Raw genomic sequence first — 17,782 nt, forward strand, 5'->3', positions numbered from 1 at the left:
CTGGTTTTCAGATGAACTGAGGCCCCGTCTGCCCCCTCAGGTGGATGTAAAAGATCCCATGCACTATTGAAAGAAGAGAAAGAGAGTTCTCCTGGACAATGTTTATCCCTCAAGCAGTTTATCAAAGCAGTTTAATTCATTTATCTCATTGCTGTTTGTGGGAGCTTGCTGTGTGCAAATTGGCAGCAGTGTTTCCTACATTACAACAGTGACTACACTTCAAACGTACTTCATTAGCCGTGAAGCGCTTTGGGACATTCTGAGGTCATGAAAGGTGCTATAGAAATGCTGTCTCTTAAGTGGAATGGTAAACATTACTCACTGGCCTCGGGTGAGTGATTGTCAACTTGCTTTATGTTTTCAGAAGGCAAACAAACAACTTTCTGACAATCTAACCTCTTGTAAATTTAGGGGTCCCCGTCATTAAACAAGTGGAAGAGGAGGGTGAAGACTAACGCCCACCTCACAACGCCTGACGTCTGAAAGACCTCCCAACATTCTCCTCCACCTTTGCACTTTCTGCACCCTTCCTTGCGACTGGACAGCGTCTCAAGATGCTCACACACCGCGGTTTCTAGACGTTTCCTAGCACCTTCTCCGTTGTGTTGCCTTGTGATTTTTGTTGTGTTTGTTGAAGCACCGAGCTCACCTGAAATCCAGTCACCAGCTCCTAAATATTTGAGTTTCTGTTTCAGCCGCTAACAGCAAAAGAGTTGCTTGAACTACAGAACGTAATAATTTTTTTTTTAATGTTGTGTGGCAAATGCATTAACTTCTAAACACTGTTTGACTACATGGTCAACACCTGCTCATTTCTGGTAGAGTACTTGAAGTTAGTTTTTTTTTGTTCTAACTTATTTGTAATTATAAATTAATTCTGGGGTGTTGTTCCAAGGCAGCTATGTAGGCCAGGAATGTGATGTTTCTCCTGGACTGGGCCCTTCCCTTGCTTCTCGTGCGATAGAATAGCAGCTTTTCTCCATGCTTCTCCCCTCAAGCTCAGTCCAGATTGTGATTTCCTTATTTTTGTAAGGTGCTTTTTATCTGTTTTATACAAAATTATTTATCAGAAGATGTTGTAGTTGTACGTGCTATCTTGTGAAAAATGATTTATTCTGGTAACTATTAAAGATAATTATCTTTCCAATGCCTTTTCTTGCTAATGATTCCTTCCCTCCCTCCTTCCCCTCCACCCCGTGCTTTTCACCTCCTCCTCTCCTCAAGACAGCGGGGTAGAAATTGATCTGTGTTGCGGCTGTTTTTTCAGGCTTAAAACGGTCACAAAGCAGGCGACTTTAGTGGTGAGGTGGCCTGTGCGTTGGGGCCACTGCGAAATTTACCTGTCCCATTTCTCGGGCGGCCACCTAAAACAGCTGTCAGGACCCTCGCCCATGTTAATCAGGGGTCGAACACCTGTCCCCTACAGGTAAGTTTTTATTTTCATATTTATATCGGGGGGGGGGAACCACCTTCCTATGAAGCGGGAGTTCGGGTTACCAACTCTGGCCGGGAGTATGCCTGGAGGTTTCATCACATGACCTCTCACCTTCCCGCCCAGACACTCCCGCCATTGGTCCATCCTCCGGGCACACTGCTTTCCCACAGCCAATTAGAAATCGAATGGACTCTGTTACCCAATTGGGTTTCTGCCTCCACCACCCTTTCAGGCAGTGAGTTCCAGACCCCCACCACCCTCTGGGTGAAAAAAGATCTCCACAACTCCCCTCTAATCCTTCCACCAATTACTTTAAATCTATGTCCCCTGGTTATTGACCTCTCTGCTAGGGGAAATAGATCCCTCCTATTCACTCTATCTAGGCCCCTCATAATTTTATACACCTCAATCAAGTCTCCCCTCAGCCACCTCTGTTCCAAAGAAAACAACCCCAGCCTATCCAATCTTTCCTCGTAGCTAAAATTCTCCAGTCCTGGCAACATCCTCATAAACCTCCTTTGTATCCTCTCTAGTGCAATCACAACTTTCCTTTAATGTGGTGACTAGAACTGTACACCATACTCGAGCTGTGGCTTAACCAATGTTTTATACAGTTCAAGCATAACCTCCCTGCTCTTATATTCTATGCCTCAGCTAATAAAGTAAAATTATCCCGTATGCCCTCTTAACTACCTTATCTACCTGTCCCGCTACCTTTAGGGATCTGTATACATGCACTCCAAGGTCCCTCTCTTCCTCTACACTTCTCAGTGTCTTACCATTTACTGTGTATTACCTTGCCTTGTTAGCCCTCCCCACACTTCTGGATTGAATTCCATTTGCCACTTTTCTGCCCACCTGACCAGTCCATTGATATCTTCCTTCAGTCTAAAGCTTTATTCCTCACTATCAACTTGCCATAATTTTCCAATCTTCCCTAGATGTGGGGGAGGTGCCTGAGGATTGGAAAGTGGCAAATGTGACACCATTGTTCAAGAAAGGGTGTAAGGACAATCCTAGTAACTACAGGCCAGTCAGTTTAACATCAGCAGTGGGTAAAGTTTTAGAAACAATAATCAAGGAAAAAATTAATGGGTACTTGGAGAGGTTTAAGCTAATCAAGGAGAGCCAACATGGATTTGTAAAAGGCAAATCGTGTTTGACTGATTGATTGATGAAGGGAATGCAATGGATGTTGTCTACATAGATTTTCGGAAGGCATTTGACAAAGTACCACATAGAAGGCTGGTTAACAAAATTGAGGCACAGACCTCTATCTGAATAGTGGAGAGGGACAGACCTCGATCTGACTAGTGGAGAGGGACAGACCTCTATCTGAATAGTGGAGAGGGACAGACCTCGATCTGACTAGTGGAGAGGGACAGACCTCTATCTGAATAGTGGAGAGGGACAGACTTCTATCTGAATAGTGGAGAGGGACAGACCTCGATCTGACTAGTGGAGAGGGACAGACCTCTATCTGAATAGTGGAGAGGGACAGACCTCTATCTGAATAGTGGAGAGGGACAGACCTCGATCTGAATAGTGGAGAGGTACAGACCTCTATCTGAATAGTGGAGAGGGACAGACCTCTATCTGAATAGTGGAGAGGGACAGACCTCTATCTGAATAGTGGAGAGGTACAGACCTCTATCTGAATAGTGGAGAGGGACAGACCTCTATCTGAATAGTGGAGAGGGACAGACCTCTACCTGAATAGTGGAGAGGGACAGACCTCTATCTGAATAGTGGAGAGGTACAGACCTCTATCTGAATAGTGGAGAGGGACAGACCTCTATCTGAATAGTGGAGAGGGACAGACCTCTACCTGAATAGTGGAGAGGGACAGACCTCTATCTGAATAGTGGAGAGGGACAGACCTCTATCTGAATAGTGGAGAGGGACAAACCTCTATCTGAATAGTGGAGAGGGACAGACCTCTATCTGAATAGTGGAGAGGGATAGGAGGGACAGACCTCTATCTGAATAGTGGAGAGGTACAAACCTCTATCTGAATAGGTGCTACATAATGGGGCATGAGTCATTGATCAGTGATCCTCATTCAATGGAAATAATCTCCATTTGTAATTCTCTACCCTTCAAATAGCTTTTGGATTTCACTCGCTCGCTACACCTGTCTCAGAACTTGGACAGCAGTTCGTCGATGCTCCATGGTGACTCCACCCTACCTACGTCAACTTTATCCCACCGCGGGACCTCTGACTTTAACTCTGGACTCCCTCCTATTGTCTCCTAATCATTGCTACATAACCAGGCCTATGTAACTTGAGTTTTCCCTGTGTCTATTCGTGTGCACATTTTGGCTGCCGCTCCGGACCCGAGCAGATCACTTCTATTTCCACTTTTTCCTCACCCTTTTTTTTCTCCCCACCCCTCCTTGATTGCTCTCTCCTGTCATCATGCCTCCTTTCATTTCTCCTCTCTCGGGTAATCTGCCCTCGCAAATCCCTACCCCAACCCCACTCAACATTCCTTCTCTCCTGCTGCCTTTTCAATTCATCATGTTCTCGCTTCACTGAGTTCACTGCGCTCCTATCCTCCCTTAATCCCTCCCTCCATGTAAACTCTCCACCACATATTCACGGCCATCCCCTTGACCTTGCCATCTCTCGTGGCCTCGCTACTCCCATTGTGTCAATCACAGATAAAGCCATCTCTGACCTTTTCTTGTATCTCCACCCACATCCCCCTCCCTGCCCCAACCCTACTTTCTTTAGTGACCACCCCTGGAAAAAACTCTTTCCCAACTCACTTAGATCTGCACTCTCAAAATCCAAAGGGGGTTATTCTGGCAACATATCAAAGTGCTACATTTGGTTGCATTAATGGGGGCTGTACTGGCAGTCGACCTCGCCCTCCAGGATCTACGGCGGAGGCAGCGAGAAAGATTGGAACATGTGGCCAGAGGGAGGAGAAGGGCCATGAGGGCTCTCAACAGGAAGCCTTACCCTCCAAGGGTATTCCGAGAGCCCTTCTCCTACCTCCAATTAAGCGAGGAGCAGTGTATTAGAAGGCTCCGCTTCAGCAAGGAGGTGGTCACAAAACTCTGCCACCTCCTGCAACCAGACCTCAAGCCTCAGATCAGGTTGACCACGGCTCTCTCAGTGGCAGTCAAGGTCACCGTCGCCCTCAATTTCTTCACCAGCAGATCCTTCCAGACTGCAACAGGAGATATAGCGAATATCTCACAGTTCGCCATCCATCGCAGCATCCGGGAAGTCACAGGGACTCTCTACAGTAGGAGAAGGGATTACATTTCCTTCCCCATCACCAGAGAGAAGCAGGACAAACATGCATGTGGCTTTGCCAGGCTAGTGGGTTTCCCCATGGTGCAGGGCGCCATTGACTGCACCCACGTAGCTTTGCGGGCACCGCAAAACAATCCTGAGATCTTCCATAACTGCAAAGGCTACCACTCACTTAATGTGCAGTTGGTGTGCGACCACAGACAGCGAATAGAAACATAGAAGATAGGGGCAAGAGTGGGCCATTCGGCCCCTCGAGCCTGCTCCGACATTCAATGAGATCATGGCTGATCATCCAAATTCAGTACCCTGTCCCTGCTTTCTCCCCATATCCCTTGATCCCTTTAGCCTTAAGAAATATACCCAACTCCTTCTTGAATATATTTAATGAATTGGCCTCTACTGCCTTCTGTGGTAGAGAATTCCACAGGTTCACCACTCTCTGGGTGAAGAAATTCCTCCTCATCTCAGTCCTAAATGGCTTACCCCTTATCCTTAGACTGTGACCCCTGGTTCTGGACTCCCCGACCATCAGGAACATCCTTCCTGCATCTAGTCTGTCCAGTCCTGTCAGAATTTTATAAGTTTCAATGAGATCCCCTCTCATTCTTCTAAACTCCAGCGAGTATAAGCCCAATCGACCCAACCTCTCCGCCTCATACGTCATTCCTGCCATCCCAGGTATCAGCCTGGTGAATCTTCGCTGAACTCCCTCCATGGCAAGAACATCCTTTCTCAGATAAGGCGACCAAAACTGCACACAATACTCAAGATGTGGTCTCATCAAAGCCCTGTACAACTGCAGCAAGACAACCTTGTTCCTGTACTTGAACCCTCTCGCTACGAAGGCCAACATTCCATTTGCCTTCTTAACCGCCTGCTGCACCTGCATGCTTACCTTCAGCGACTGGTGCACAAGGACACCCAGGCCTCGTTGCACTTCCCCTTCTCCCAATCTATTGCCATTCAGATAATAATCTGCCTTCCTGTTTTTGACACCAAAGTGGATAACCTCGCATTTATCCACGTTATATTGCATCTGCCATACATCAGCCCAATCACCCAACCTGTCCAAATCATACTGGAGTTTCTCGACATCCTCCTCACAGCACACACGCCCACCCAGCTTTGTGTCGTCTGCAAATTTGGAGATATTACATCTAGTTCCCTCGTCTAGATCATTAATATATATTGTGAATAGCTGGGGTCCAAGGACCGATCCCTGCGGTACCCCACTAGTCACTGCCTGCCACTCAGAAAATAAGCCCGTTTATTCCAACTCTTTGCTTTCTGTCTGCCAACCAGTCCTCTATCCATATCAATATCTTGCCCCCAATCCCACGTGCCTTAACTTTACACGCTAATCTCTTATGCGGGACCTTATCGAAAGCCTTTTGAAAGTCCAAATACACCATATCCACTGGTTCTCCCTTATCTATTTTACCAGTTACATCCTCAAAAAATTCCAGATTAGTCAAGCACGATTTACCTTTTGTAAATCCATGTTGACTTTGTCTGAACCTGTCACTGTTTTCCAAGTGCTCTGCTATTACATCTTTTATAATGGACTCTAGCATTTTCCCCACTACCGATGTCAGGCTTACCGGTCTGTAATTCCCCGTTTTCTCTCTACCACCTTTTTGAATAGTGGGGTAGCATTAGCCACTCTCCAATCCATGGGTACTGTTCCAGATTCCATCGAATGTTGGAAGATGATCAGCAATGCATCTACTATTTCTAGGGCCACTTCCTTAAATACCCTGGGATGCAGATTATCAGGCCCTGGGGATTTATTGGCCTTTAATCCTGTCAATTTCCTTAACACCATTTCCCTACAAATACTGATTTCTTTCAGTTCCTCCCTTTCATCAGACCCCATGTTCCCTGACATCTCTGGGAGGTTATTTGTGTCCTCCTTTGTGAAGACAGAACCAAAATATGTATTTAGTTGGTCTGCCATTTCTTTGTTCCCAATTATAAATGCCCCTGATTCTGACTGCAAGGGACCTACGCTTGACTTCACCAATCTTTTTCTCTTCACATATCTATAAAAGCTTTTACAGTCAGTTTTTATGTTCCCTGCCAGCTTACTCTCATACTCTATTTTCCCCTTCTTAATTAATCCTTTTGTCCTCCTTTGTTGAATCCTAAACTGCTCCCAATCCTCAGGTTTACTGCATTTTCTGGCCAATTTATATGTCCTCTCCTTGGATCTTATGCTATCCCTAATTTCCCTTGTTAGCCATGGTTGAGTCACCTTTTTTGTTTTATTTTTATGCCAAACTGGGATGAACAAATTCTGTAGTTCATCCATGCGGTCTTTGAATGTTTGCCATTGCCTATCCACCGTCAACCCTTTGAGTGACATTCCCCAATCAATTCTACCCAACTCGCGCCTCATACCACCGTAGTTTCCTTTATTTAAATTCAGAACCCTAGTCTCTGAGTCAACTACTTCACTCTCCATCTTAATGAAGAATTCTATCATATTGTGTTTGCTCTGACCCAAGGGGCCTCGTACAACAAGATTGCTAATTAATCCTTTCTCATTACATAATACCCAGTCTAAGATGGCCTGATCTCTAGTTGGTTCCTCGACTTATTGGTCCAGGAAAACATCCTGTAAACACTCCAGGAATTCCTCCTCCACAGTACTGTTACTAATTTGGTTAGCCCAATCTATAGGTAGATTAAAGTCACCCATGATAACTGCTGTGCCCTTATTGCACGCTTCCCTAAGTTCCCTTTTAATGCCATCCCCAACCTCCGCATTACTGTTTGGAGGTCTATATACCACTCCCACTAACGTTTTCTGCCCCATGGTATTTCTCAGTTCTACCCATACAGATTCCACATCATCAGAGCTAATATCCGTCCTTACAATTGTGTTAATCCCCTCTTTAACCAGCAATGCTACCCCACCTCCTTTTCCTTTTTGCCTATCTTTTCTGAATATTGAATACCCCTGGATGTTGAGTTCCCAGCCTTGGCCACCCTGGAGCCATGTTTCCGTAATCCGAATCAAATCATATTCGTTTACCTCTATTTGCGCAGCTAATTCATCCACCTTATTATGAATGCTCCTCGCATTAAGACACAAAGCCTTCAGGCTTGTTTCTTTAACGCTCTTAGACCTATTAGAATTATTATTTACTGTGGCCATGTTTGATTTAAACCGTTGATTTCTTTGACTGCCACTTTTGTTTTTCTCCTTCCTGTCTTTTGCTTTTATCCTTGTTTCCCTTTCCTCTGTCTCCCTGCTCAGGTTCCCAACCCCCTGCCATTTTAGTTTAAACCCTCCCCCAGAGCACTAGCAAACACTCCCCCTAGGACATCGGTCCCGGCCCTGCCCAGGTGCAAACCGTCCGGTTTAAACTGGTCCCACCTCCCCCAGAATCAGTTCCAATGTCCCAGGAATTTGAATCCCTCCCCCTTGCACCATTCCTCTAGCCACGTATTCATCTGAAATATTCTTCTATTTCTACTCTGACTAGCACATGGCACTGGTAGCAATCCTGAGATTACTGGCATTGAGGTCCTATTTTTAATTTACCTCCTAACTCCCTATATTCAGCTTTTAGGGCCTCATCCCGTTTTTTACCTATATCGTTCGTACCTATATGCACCACGACAACTGGCTGTTCACCCTCCCCTTCCAAAATGTTCTGCAGCCGCTCTGAGACATCCTTGACCCTTGCACCAGGGAGGCAACACACCATCCTGGAATCTCGTTTGCGGCCGCAGAAACGCCTACCTATTCCCCTTACAGTAGAATCCCCTATTACTATAGCTCTACCCCTCTTTTTCCTTCCGTCCTGTGCAGCAGAACCACCCCTGGTGCCAGGAAGTTGGCTGCTGCTGCTTTCCCCTGATAAACAGTATTCTGTTTGAGATGGGGATGTCCACAGGGGACTCCTGCACTACCTGCCTGCGCCTACTACTCTGCCTGTTGGCCACCCATTCCCTTTCTGCCCGTGCAACCTTTACCTGCGGTGTGAATCCTCAATGGGAACGGCCACTATCCAGACAGCAGCCACGATGCCTTCATCCTGTGCCAGACCATGTCAAGCTCGAGGCTGGCTGGTCAAAGACAAGGGCTATCTGCTCTCCACCTGGCTCATGACTCCCCTCCACAACCCCAACACTCCTGCCCAGCAATCATATAATGAGAGCCATGTTGCCACCAGGAACATCATCGAGCAGACCATCGGGGTGCTCAAGCAACAGTTCTGCTGCCTTGACCGCTCGGGAGGAGCCCTCCAGTGCTCGGCTGAGGAGGTGTCCCATTTTGTGGTTGTCTGCTGCATGCACCACAACTTGGCCATCATAAGGGCCCAGCCCTTGACACCAGGGATTGCGGGACCACCTCAGGAGGAGGATGAGGAAGAGGGAGAGGAGTAGGAGGAGGAGGACGAGGAGGAAAATGAGGAGGACGAGGAGTGAGGGAGGAAGCAGCCACTCAATCGGCCTTCCAGAAGGGCGGTCCGTGATCGCCTCATCAGACTGCGGTTCCAACAAATTAAACCACAGATCCCTGTTGCTCAGCACATCCCCATCATTCCATCCCTGTCGCAGGACATATCACAGCGCAAAGCTGAAATGAGAGACACCACAAAATAATCCAAACTGAATGAATAAATTTATCAATAATCAGTGAACACATATTTACAGCAACATTATTACCTATTCACCGTTGTGCAATCCCTTAGGGCCTCTCGTTTCTGTGCCTTTGCCTACTCTAGTACTGCTACGAAGTGTTGGCCCAGTGGCTGCAGCAGGGCTGGTGGAAGGCTGCTGAGTGTCCGTGCGGGAGAGTTCAGGGGGCCTTGCAGGACGCCCTCGATCAGCTCTGGGCCTGGAAGGCCTGGCTGTAGACTGCACCACCTCAGCATGGGCGGCAGTTCTGCAGCTACCGATCTGCTCCACAACAACCTCACCACCACCTATGATGCCCTAGTCCCTATTAAAACCATTACTCTCTCTCACCCCGGCCGTTCCCCCGGATGCGGCCTTCATCTCCACTCCCTTAAGTCCAAGTGACGCATTCTTGAACGCATATGGCGGACAACTGGTTTAGCCAATCACTGCCAGATCTGGCTGGACCACATAAAGCATTATTGGGTCCTGCTCTCGACTGACAAAACTGCTCATTATTCCAGGATCATTCTGGAATGCAAAGATAACCCCCAGCTTCTTTTCACTACTGCTAACTGTCTTCTTAAACTCCCTCTCCCCTGTCTCCTCCACCCTCACCTCCGACAACAAGTGCAAGGAGCTCATGGACTTCTTTGTCGCTTGAACTGTATAAAACACTAATTAGGCCATAGCTAGAGTGCGGCGTACAATTCTGGTCACACATTACAGGAAGGATGTGATCGCGTTAGAGAGGGTACAGAGGAGATTTACAAGGATATTGCCAGGACTGAAGAACTTTAGCTATGAGCAAAGACTGGATAGGCTGGGGAAGTTGGGTGGTCAGCAGTTTAGTGGGAGTAGGGTCGAGGGAGCAGGAAGTGGGCCTCATGGACAAGATGAGTATGGAGCGGTCAAGAAGGGAGATCAGAGAGAAACTGGAGAAAGATGTGAGTTCAGGGCTAGGGCAGTGGCGAACCTTAGAGGAAGTTTGGCCTAGTGGGCTAGAGGAAGGAAGGGAAGTGGCAGAGGCAGCTGATCGGATGGTCTCAATCTTAGAGACAAAGAAGTCCATGAGCTCCTTGCACTTGTTGTTGGAGGTGAGTGTGGAGGAGACCGGGGGTGGTGGGGGGGGGGTTTAAGAAGACGGTTAGCAGTGGAGAATAGAAACCGGGGGTTATCTTTGCATTCCAGAATGATCTTGGAATACTGAGCAGTTTTGGCAGACGTGAGCAGGAACCAATACTGCTTTATGTGGTCCAGACAGATCTGGTGGTGAATGGTTAAACCAGTCTGCGTCCCTTGGGCTTGAGGGAGCGAAGATGAGGGCCGTACCAGGGGGATCGGCCAGGGTGAGAGAGGGCACGATGGGCCGAATGGCCTCCTTCTGTGCTGTAAAGTTCTTATATTTTCTATGAATCTATGAAGTAGCTGTGAGGACTGGCCATTCTGACGAGCCTGGCCCCACTCTATAGAGGGCTGCATGGCACCAATTTGTGGCAGTGGTTGTGAACTTCAGAAGGATCTGTAAAAACACCCAGGAAACTTCTGTCTGCTGGGGGAGTGAGGCCTCCACATTGAGCAGCCTCCCACCTTGCTTTGACTCTGAAAAACCACCACACCAGGCCAACCCAGCAATTGACTAATGGCCCCTTCTAATATGTAACTCCACGAACGGCATTGTCAGATCATGCGGGGAGCAGTATCTGTTTCTCTGAGGCTGAATTTGATAAATCCACAGCATTGACTATTTTGCATTATTTGTGCTGCAAGGTTGGTTTAGTGAGGCGAACATCATTCATCAGTTCCCCCCACCCCCACCAGCTCTCGTTCTCCACCCGGCTCCTGCTTCCCCCCGACCCTCCCTGGCTCCTGTTCCTCCCCCCGACTCCCGTTCCCCACCCCCCGACTCCCATTCCCCCCGACCCTCCCTGGCTCCTGTTCCTCCCCCCGACTCCCGTTCCCCACCCCCTGACTCCCATTCCCCCCGACCCTCCCTGGCTCCTGTTCCTCTCCCCGACTCCTGTTCCCCACCCCCCGACTCCCGTTCCCCGCCACACCACCCCCCACCCGGCTCCTGTTCTCCACCGCCCCCCCCCAACCCCGGCTCCTGCTCCACCCCCCGGTTCCTACTCCCCACCCGGCTGCACCTAACGAATGCCAGTGCAGAGGGCACAGTGCAGAGGGCACAGGGTGGAAGACCCAGAGGAGAGGGACCCAGGTGGAGGGCCCAGCACGGAGGTCCCCAGGCGGAGGGCCCAGGGTAAAAGACCCAGAGGGGAGGGACCCAGGCGAAGGGCCCGTGGGGAGAACCCCAGGTGGAGGGCCCAGGGTGGAGGGCCAGCGGGAAGGCCCCCAGGTGGAGGGCCCAGGGCGGAGGGCTCGCAGGGAGGACCCCAGGCAGAGGGCCGAGCGAGGAAGGCCCAGTGTGGTGCAAATGCCTGGTTGGTGACGTACTGTATGTGGTTTGTGCCACACCTCCGGTGAAGTTACGACGGTGGAGCGGGACACCACAGGACAGCCAGAAGGCGCACCTGAGTCACGCGATCGGACTCTTTTAATCTGTGAATCTGGTCCCTCTGACATACACCATTTTAGGGCAATACTGGGCATAATGTGCCCCCCACTCTCGACCTTCCTCCTTCCAGCCCAGAGGCCGGCTGGGCTGCCCCAGAGCCTCCATAGCCCCCCTGCCCTGCACTGATGAGGCCCAAAACCCACCCGCAGGCAAATCCCAGGACAGTTTGGGAAGTGTGACTATAAATGAAGTAGCATGGTGATCCAGCATGGGATTGCATGGGGTGAGGGGCAGGATCTGTCTCGAATGTCAAGGTTATGTGTGTGTAAGTGTGAGTGTGAGTGAGTGAATATGTGTGTGTGGGTGTGTGTGTGAGTGAGTGTGTGAGTGTGTTTGTGAGTGAGAGAGTGTCTGTAAGGGTGTGTGTGAGCGGCTGTGTGTGTGTGTGAAGGCAAGGGTGTGCGTGTGAGGGTGAGGGTGAGTGTATGTGAGTGTGAAGGTGTGTGTGTGTATGTGAGTGTGAGGGTGTGAGTGTGTGGGTGAGAGTGTGAGTGTGTGTGAGAGTGAGTGTGAGTGAGGGTGAGTGTGTGAGTGTGAGGGTGAGTGTGTGAGAGTGACCGTGTGTGATTGTGAGGGTGAGTGTGTGAAGGTGAGGGTGAGCATGTGTGAGGGTGAGTGTGTGTGAGAGTGAGTGTGTGTAAGTGTGAGGGTGAGTGTGTGAGAGTGACCGTGTGTGTGTGTGTGAGTGTGCGTGAGGGTGAGTATGTCAGGGTGAGTGCATGTGAGTGTATGTGTGAGGATGAGTGTGTGAGTGTAAGTCTGTGTGAGTGTGTGAGGGTGTGTGTGAGAGTGTGTGTGAGTCTCAGTGTGTGTACACACTCCCAGCCACACAGCAGCAGAACCTGCACCGTTTGAAGATCAACCAATAGTTGCAACAACAGGATATCTATTTATTTACAATTTATACATTTACAAATTTACAATTTATGGTGAAAAATTGTACAGTTGGATGCTAAGAAGAGGAGATGGAGAAGGGTCGGGGCCTGTGTTTTTCGCCTTCATTCTGATGGCAACAGCGGCGGCGGAACTGGGTGCAGCGGCGGCGGAGCTAACAAAACCGAGGCGAGGAGCAGGTAGGCCCCACAGCGGCGAGGAGCAGGTAGGTTTACCAATCTCAGAGCGGGAGAGAGAGAAGTAAAAAGTAATCGAAGTGTGACATCACCAGAAAGCAGGTAAGTGATTGGTTGGTGAGTATTTCTCTCTTTCTCCTTTTTTCCAAACTTAAACTCTGTGGTTTATAGTTTCTAAGCTCTCTGTGGTGTAGCGGGGACTGTTGGTAAACAAGGGCCCTTGTGTATATCATTTAATTATCGTGTAATTGGTGGTATTGATTTGATTTAATTTAATTTAAATTAATTAAAGGTTAAGTCATGGCAGGAGAGCTCGGCCCCGTGGTGTGCTCCTCCTGCACTATGTGGGAAATCAGGGAAACTTCCTGTGTCCCTGACGACTATGTGTGCAGGAAGTGTATCCAGCTGCAGCTACTGGCAGACTGCATTACGGTGCTGGAGCTGCGAATGGATACATACTGGAGCATTCACGATGCTGAGGACGTCGTGGATATCACGTTTAATCAGTTGGTCACGCCGCAGGTGAAGGTTGCACAGGCAAAAAGGGAATGGATGACCACCAGGCAGAGTAGTAGGCGCAGGCAGGTAGTGCAGGTGTCCCCTGTGGTCACCCCCCTCTCAAACAGATATACCATATTGGATATTGTTGAGGGGATGGCTTATCAGGGGAAGGCAGCAGCAGCCAACTTCCTGGCACTGTGGGTCGTTCTGCTGCACAGGACGGGAGGGGTAGAGCTATAGTAATAGGGGATTCTATTGTAAGGGGAATAGATAGGCATTTCTGCGGCCGCAAATGAGACTCCAGGATGGTGTGTTGCCTCCCTGGTGCAAGGGTCAAGGATGTCTCAGAGCGGCTGCAGAACATTTTAGAAGGGGAGGGTGAACAGCTAGTTGTCGTGGTGCATATAGGTACCAACGATATAGGTAATAAAACGGGATGAGGTCCTAAAAGCTGAATATAGGGAGTTAGGAGGTAAATTCAAAATAGGACCTCAAAGGTAGTAATCTCAGGACTGCTACCAGTGCCACGTGCTACTCAGAGTAGAAATAGAAGGATATTTCAGATGAATACGTGGCTAGAGGAATGTGCAAGGGGGAGGGATTCAAATTCCTGGGACATTGGAATCGGTTCTGGGGGAGGTGGGACCAGTACAATCCGGACAGTTTGCACCTGGGCAGGACCGGGACCGATGTCCTAGGGGGAGTGTTTGCTAGTGCTCTGGGGGAGGGTTTAAATTAAAATGGCAGGGGGTTGGGAACCTGAGCAGGGAGACAGAGGAAGGGGAAACAAGGATAGAAGCAAAAGACAGGAAAGAGAAAAACAAAGGTGGCAGTCAGAGAAATCAAGGGTTTAAATCAAACATGGCCACAGTAAATAATGATTCTAAAAGGTCTAAGAGCATTAAAAAAACAAGCCTGAAGGCTTTGTGTCTTAATGCGAGGAGCATTCATAATAAGGTGGATGAATTAGCTGCGCAAATAGAGGTAAATGAATATGATATGATTGGGATTACGGAAACATGGCTCCATAGAAACATAGAAGATAGGAGCAGGAGTAGGCCATTCGGCCCTTCGAGCCTGCTCCGCCATTCAATGAGATCATGGCTGATCATCCAAATTCAGTACCCTGTCCCTGCCTTCTCCCCATATCCCTTGATCCCTTTAGCCTTAAGAAATATATCCAACTCCTTCTTGAATATACTTAATGAACTGGCCTCCACCGCCCTCTGTGGCAGAGAATTCCACAGGTTCACTACTCTCTGGGTGAAGAAATTCCTCCTCATTTCAGTCCTAAATGGCTTACCCCTTATCCTTAGACTATGACCCCTGGTTCTGGACTCCCCGGCCATCAGAAACATCCTTCCTGCATCTAGTCTGCGCAGGCCTGACAGAATTTTATAGGTTTCGATGAGATCCCCTCTCAATCTTCTAAACTCCAGTGAGTATGAGCCCAATCGACACAATCTCTCCTCATAAGTCATTCCTGCCATCCCAGGTATCAGCCTGGTGAATCTTCGCTGCACTCCTTCCATGGCAAAAACGTCCTTCCTCAGGTAAGGCGACCAAAACTGCACACAATACTCAAGGTGTGGTCTCACCAAGGCCCTGTACAACTGCAGCAAGACATCCTTGTTCTTCTCCTCGAACCCTCTTGCTACGAAGGCCAACATACCATTTGCCTTCTTAACTGCCTGCTGCACCTGCATGCTTACCTTCAGCGACTGGTGTACAAGAACACCCAGGTCTCTTTGCACTTCCCCTTCTCCCAATCTATTGCCATTCAAATAATAATCTGCCTTACTGTTTTTGCCACCAAAGTGGATAACCTCACATTTATCCACATTATAGTGCATTTGCCATGTTTCTGCCCAATCACCCAACCTGTCCAAATCGTGCTGGAGTTTCACGACATCCTCCTCACAGCATACCCTCCCACCCAGCTTTGTGTCATCTGCAAATTTGGAGATATTACATCCAATTCCCTCGTCCAGATCATGAATATATATTGTGAACAGCTGGGGTCCTAGGACCGATCCTTATGGTACCCCACTAGTCACTGCCTGCCACTCGGAAAATGACCCGTTTATTCCAACTCTTTGCTTTCTGTCCGCCAACCAGTTCTCTATCCAAGTCAATACCTTGCCCCCAATCCCATGTGCCTTAATTTTGCACGCTAATCTCTTATGCGGGACCTTATCGAAAGCCTTCTGAAAGTCCAAATACACCACATCCACTGGTTCTCCCTTATCTATTTTACCAGTTACATCCTCAAAAAAATTCCAGTAGATTAGTCAAGCATGATTTACGTTTTGTAAATCCATGCTGACTTTGTCCGATCCTGTCACTGCTTTCCAAGTGCTCTGCTATTACATCTTTTATAATGGACTCTAGCATTTTCCCCACTACTGATGTCAAGCTTACCGGTCTATAATTCCCCGCCTTTTCTCTACCACCTTTTTTGAATAGTGGGGTAACATTAGCTACCCACCAATCCATGGGTACCGTTCCAGAGTCTATCAAGTTCTGGAAGATGACCAGCAATGCATCTACTATTTCTAGGGCCACTTCCTTAAGTACCCTGGGATGTAGATTATCAGGCCCTGGGGATTTATCGGCCTTCAGTCCCATCAATTTTCCTAACACCATTTCCCTACAAATATTGATTTCTTTCAGTTCCACCCTTTCATCAGAACCTATGTTCCCCGGCATCTCTGGGAGGTTATTTGTGTCCTCCTTTGTGAAGGCAGAACCAAAATATGTATTTAGTTGGTCTGCCATTTCTTTGTTCCCCATTATAAATTCCCCCGATTCTGACTGCAAGGGACCTACGCTTGACTTCACCAATCTTTTTCTCTTCACATATCTATAAAAGCTTTTACAGTCAGTTTTTATGTTCCCTGAAAGCTTACTCTCATATTTTATTTTCCCTTTCTTAATTAATCCCTTTGTCCTCCTTTGTTGAATCCTAAACTGCTCCCAATCCTCAGGATTATTGCTTTTTCTGGCCAATTTATATGCCCTCTCCTTGGATGTTATGCTATCCCTAATTTCCCTTGTTAGCCACGGTTGGGTCAACTTTTTTGTTTTATTTTTATGCCAAACTGGGATGAACAAATTCTGTAGTTCATCCATTCGGTCTTTGAATGTTTGCCATTGCCTATCCACCGTCAACCCTTTGAGTGCCATTCCCCAATCAATCCTACCCAACTCGCTCCTCAGACCATCGTAGTTTCCTTTATTTAAATTGAGGACCCTAGCCTCCGAGTCAACTACTTCATTCTCCATCTTAATGAAGAATTCGATCATATTATGATCGCTCCGACCCAAGGGGCCTCGTACAACAAGATCGCTAATTAATCCTTTCTCGTTACATAATACCCAGTCTAAGATGGCCTGATCTCTGGTTGGCTCCTTGACATATTGGTCCAGGAAACCATCCCGCAAACACTCCAGGAATTCCTCCTCCACAGTATTGTTACTAATTTGGTTGGCCCAATCTATATGTAGATTAAAGTCACCCATGATGACTGCTGTGCCCTTATTGCACGCTTCTTTAATTTCTCTTTTAATGCCATCCCCAACCTCCGCCTTACTGTTTGGACGCCTATAAACCACTCCCACTAACGTTTTTTTCCCCTTAGTATTTCTCAATTCTACCCATACAGATTCCACCTCATCAGAGCTAATATCCTTCATTACAATTGTGTTAATCCCTTCTTTAACCAGTAATGCTACCCCACCTCCCTTTCCTTTTTGCCTGTCTTTCCTGAATATCGAATACCCCTGGATGTTGAGTTCCCAGTCCTGGCCTTCCTTGAGCCACGTTTCCGTAATCCCAACCAAATCGTATTTGTTTACTTCTATTTGTGCAGCCAATTCATCCACCTTATTACAAATGCTCCTCGCATTAAGACACAAAGCCTTCAGGCTTGTTTTCTTAATGCTTTGAGACCTATTAGAATTATTATTTACTGTGGCCATGTTTGGTTTAAACCGTTGATTTCTCTGACTGCCACTTTTGTTTTTCTCCTTCCTATCTTTTGCTTATATCCTTGTTTCCCTTTCCTCTGTCTCCCTGCTCAGGTTCCCAACCCCCTGCCATTTTAGTTTAAACCCTCCCCCAGAGCACTAGCAAACACTCCCCCTAGGACATTGGTTCCAGCCCTGCCCAGGTGCAAACCGTCTGGTTTGAACTGGTCCCACCTCCCCCAGAACCGGTTCCAATGTCCCAGGAACTTGAATCCCTCCCCCTGGCACCATTCCTCTAGCCACGTATTCATCTGAAGTATCCTTCTATTTC

General features: G+C 48.0%; 1 protein-coding gene across 2 annotated transcripts in view; it reads left to right on the forward strand.

Moving 5' to 3' along the window:
• The window catches only part of dnal1 (dynein, axonemal, light chain 1), a 28,597-nt gene extending 27,450 nt beyond the window's left edge, over window positions 1–1,147 (forward strand). For both annotated transcript variants that reach the window (XM_086003779.1, XM_086003780.1), the window contains exon 6: window positions 412–1,147. In XM_086003779.1, coding sequence (XP_085859905.1) covers window positions 412–455 — 44 coding nt within the window. In that variant the 3' untranslated portion in view covers window positions 456–1,147. The remainder of the gene's footprint in view (window positions 1–411) is intronic.
• Window positions 1,148–17,782: the final 16,635 nt, after the last annotated feature.

The sequence above is a fragment of the Somniosus microcephalus genome, chromosome 12 (genome assembly GCF_052327205.1).
Source record: "Somniosus microcephalus isolate GS21.2 chromosome 12, FLI_Smic_1.0, whole genome shotgun sequence".
NCBI lineage: Eukaryota > Metazoa > Chordata > Chondrichthyes > Squaliformes > Somniosidae > Somniosus > Somniosus microcephalus.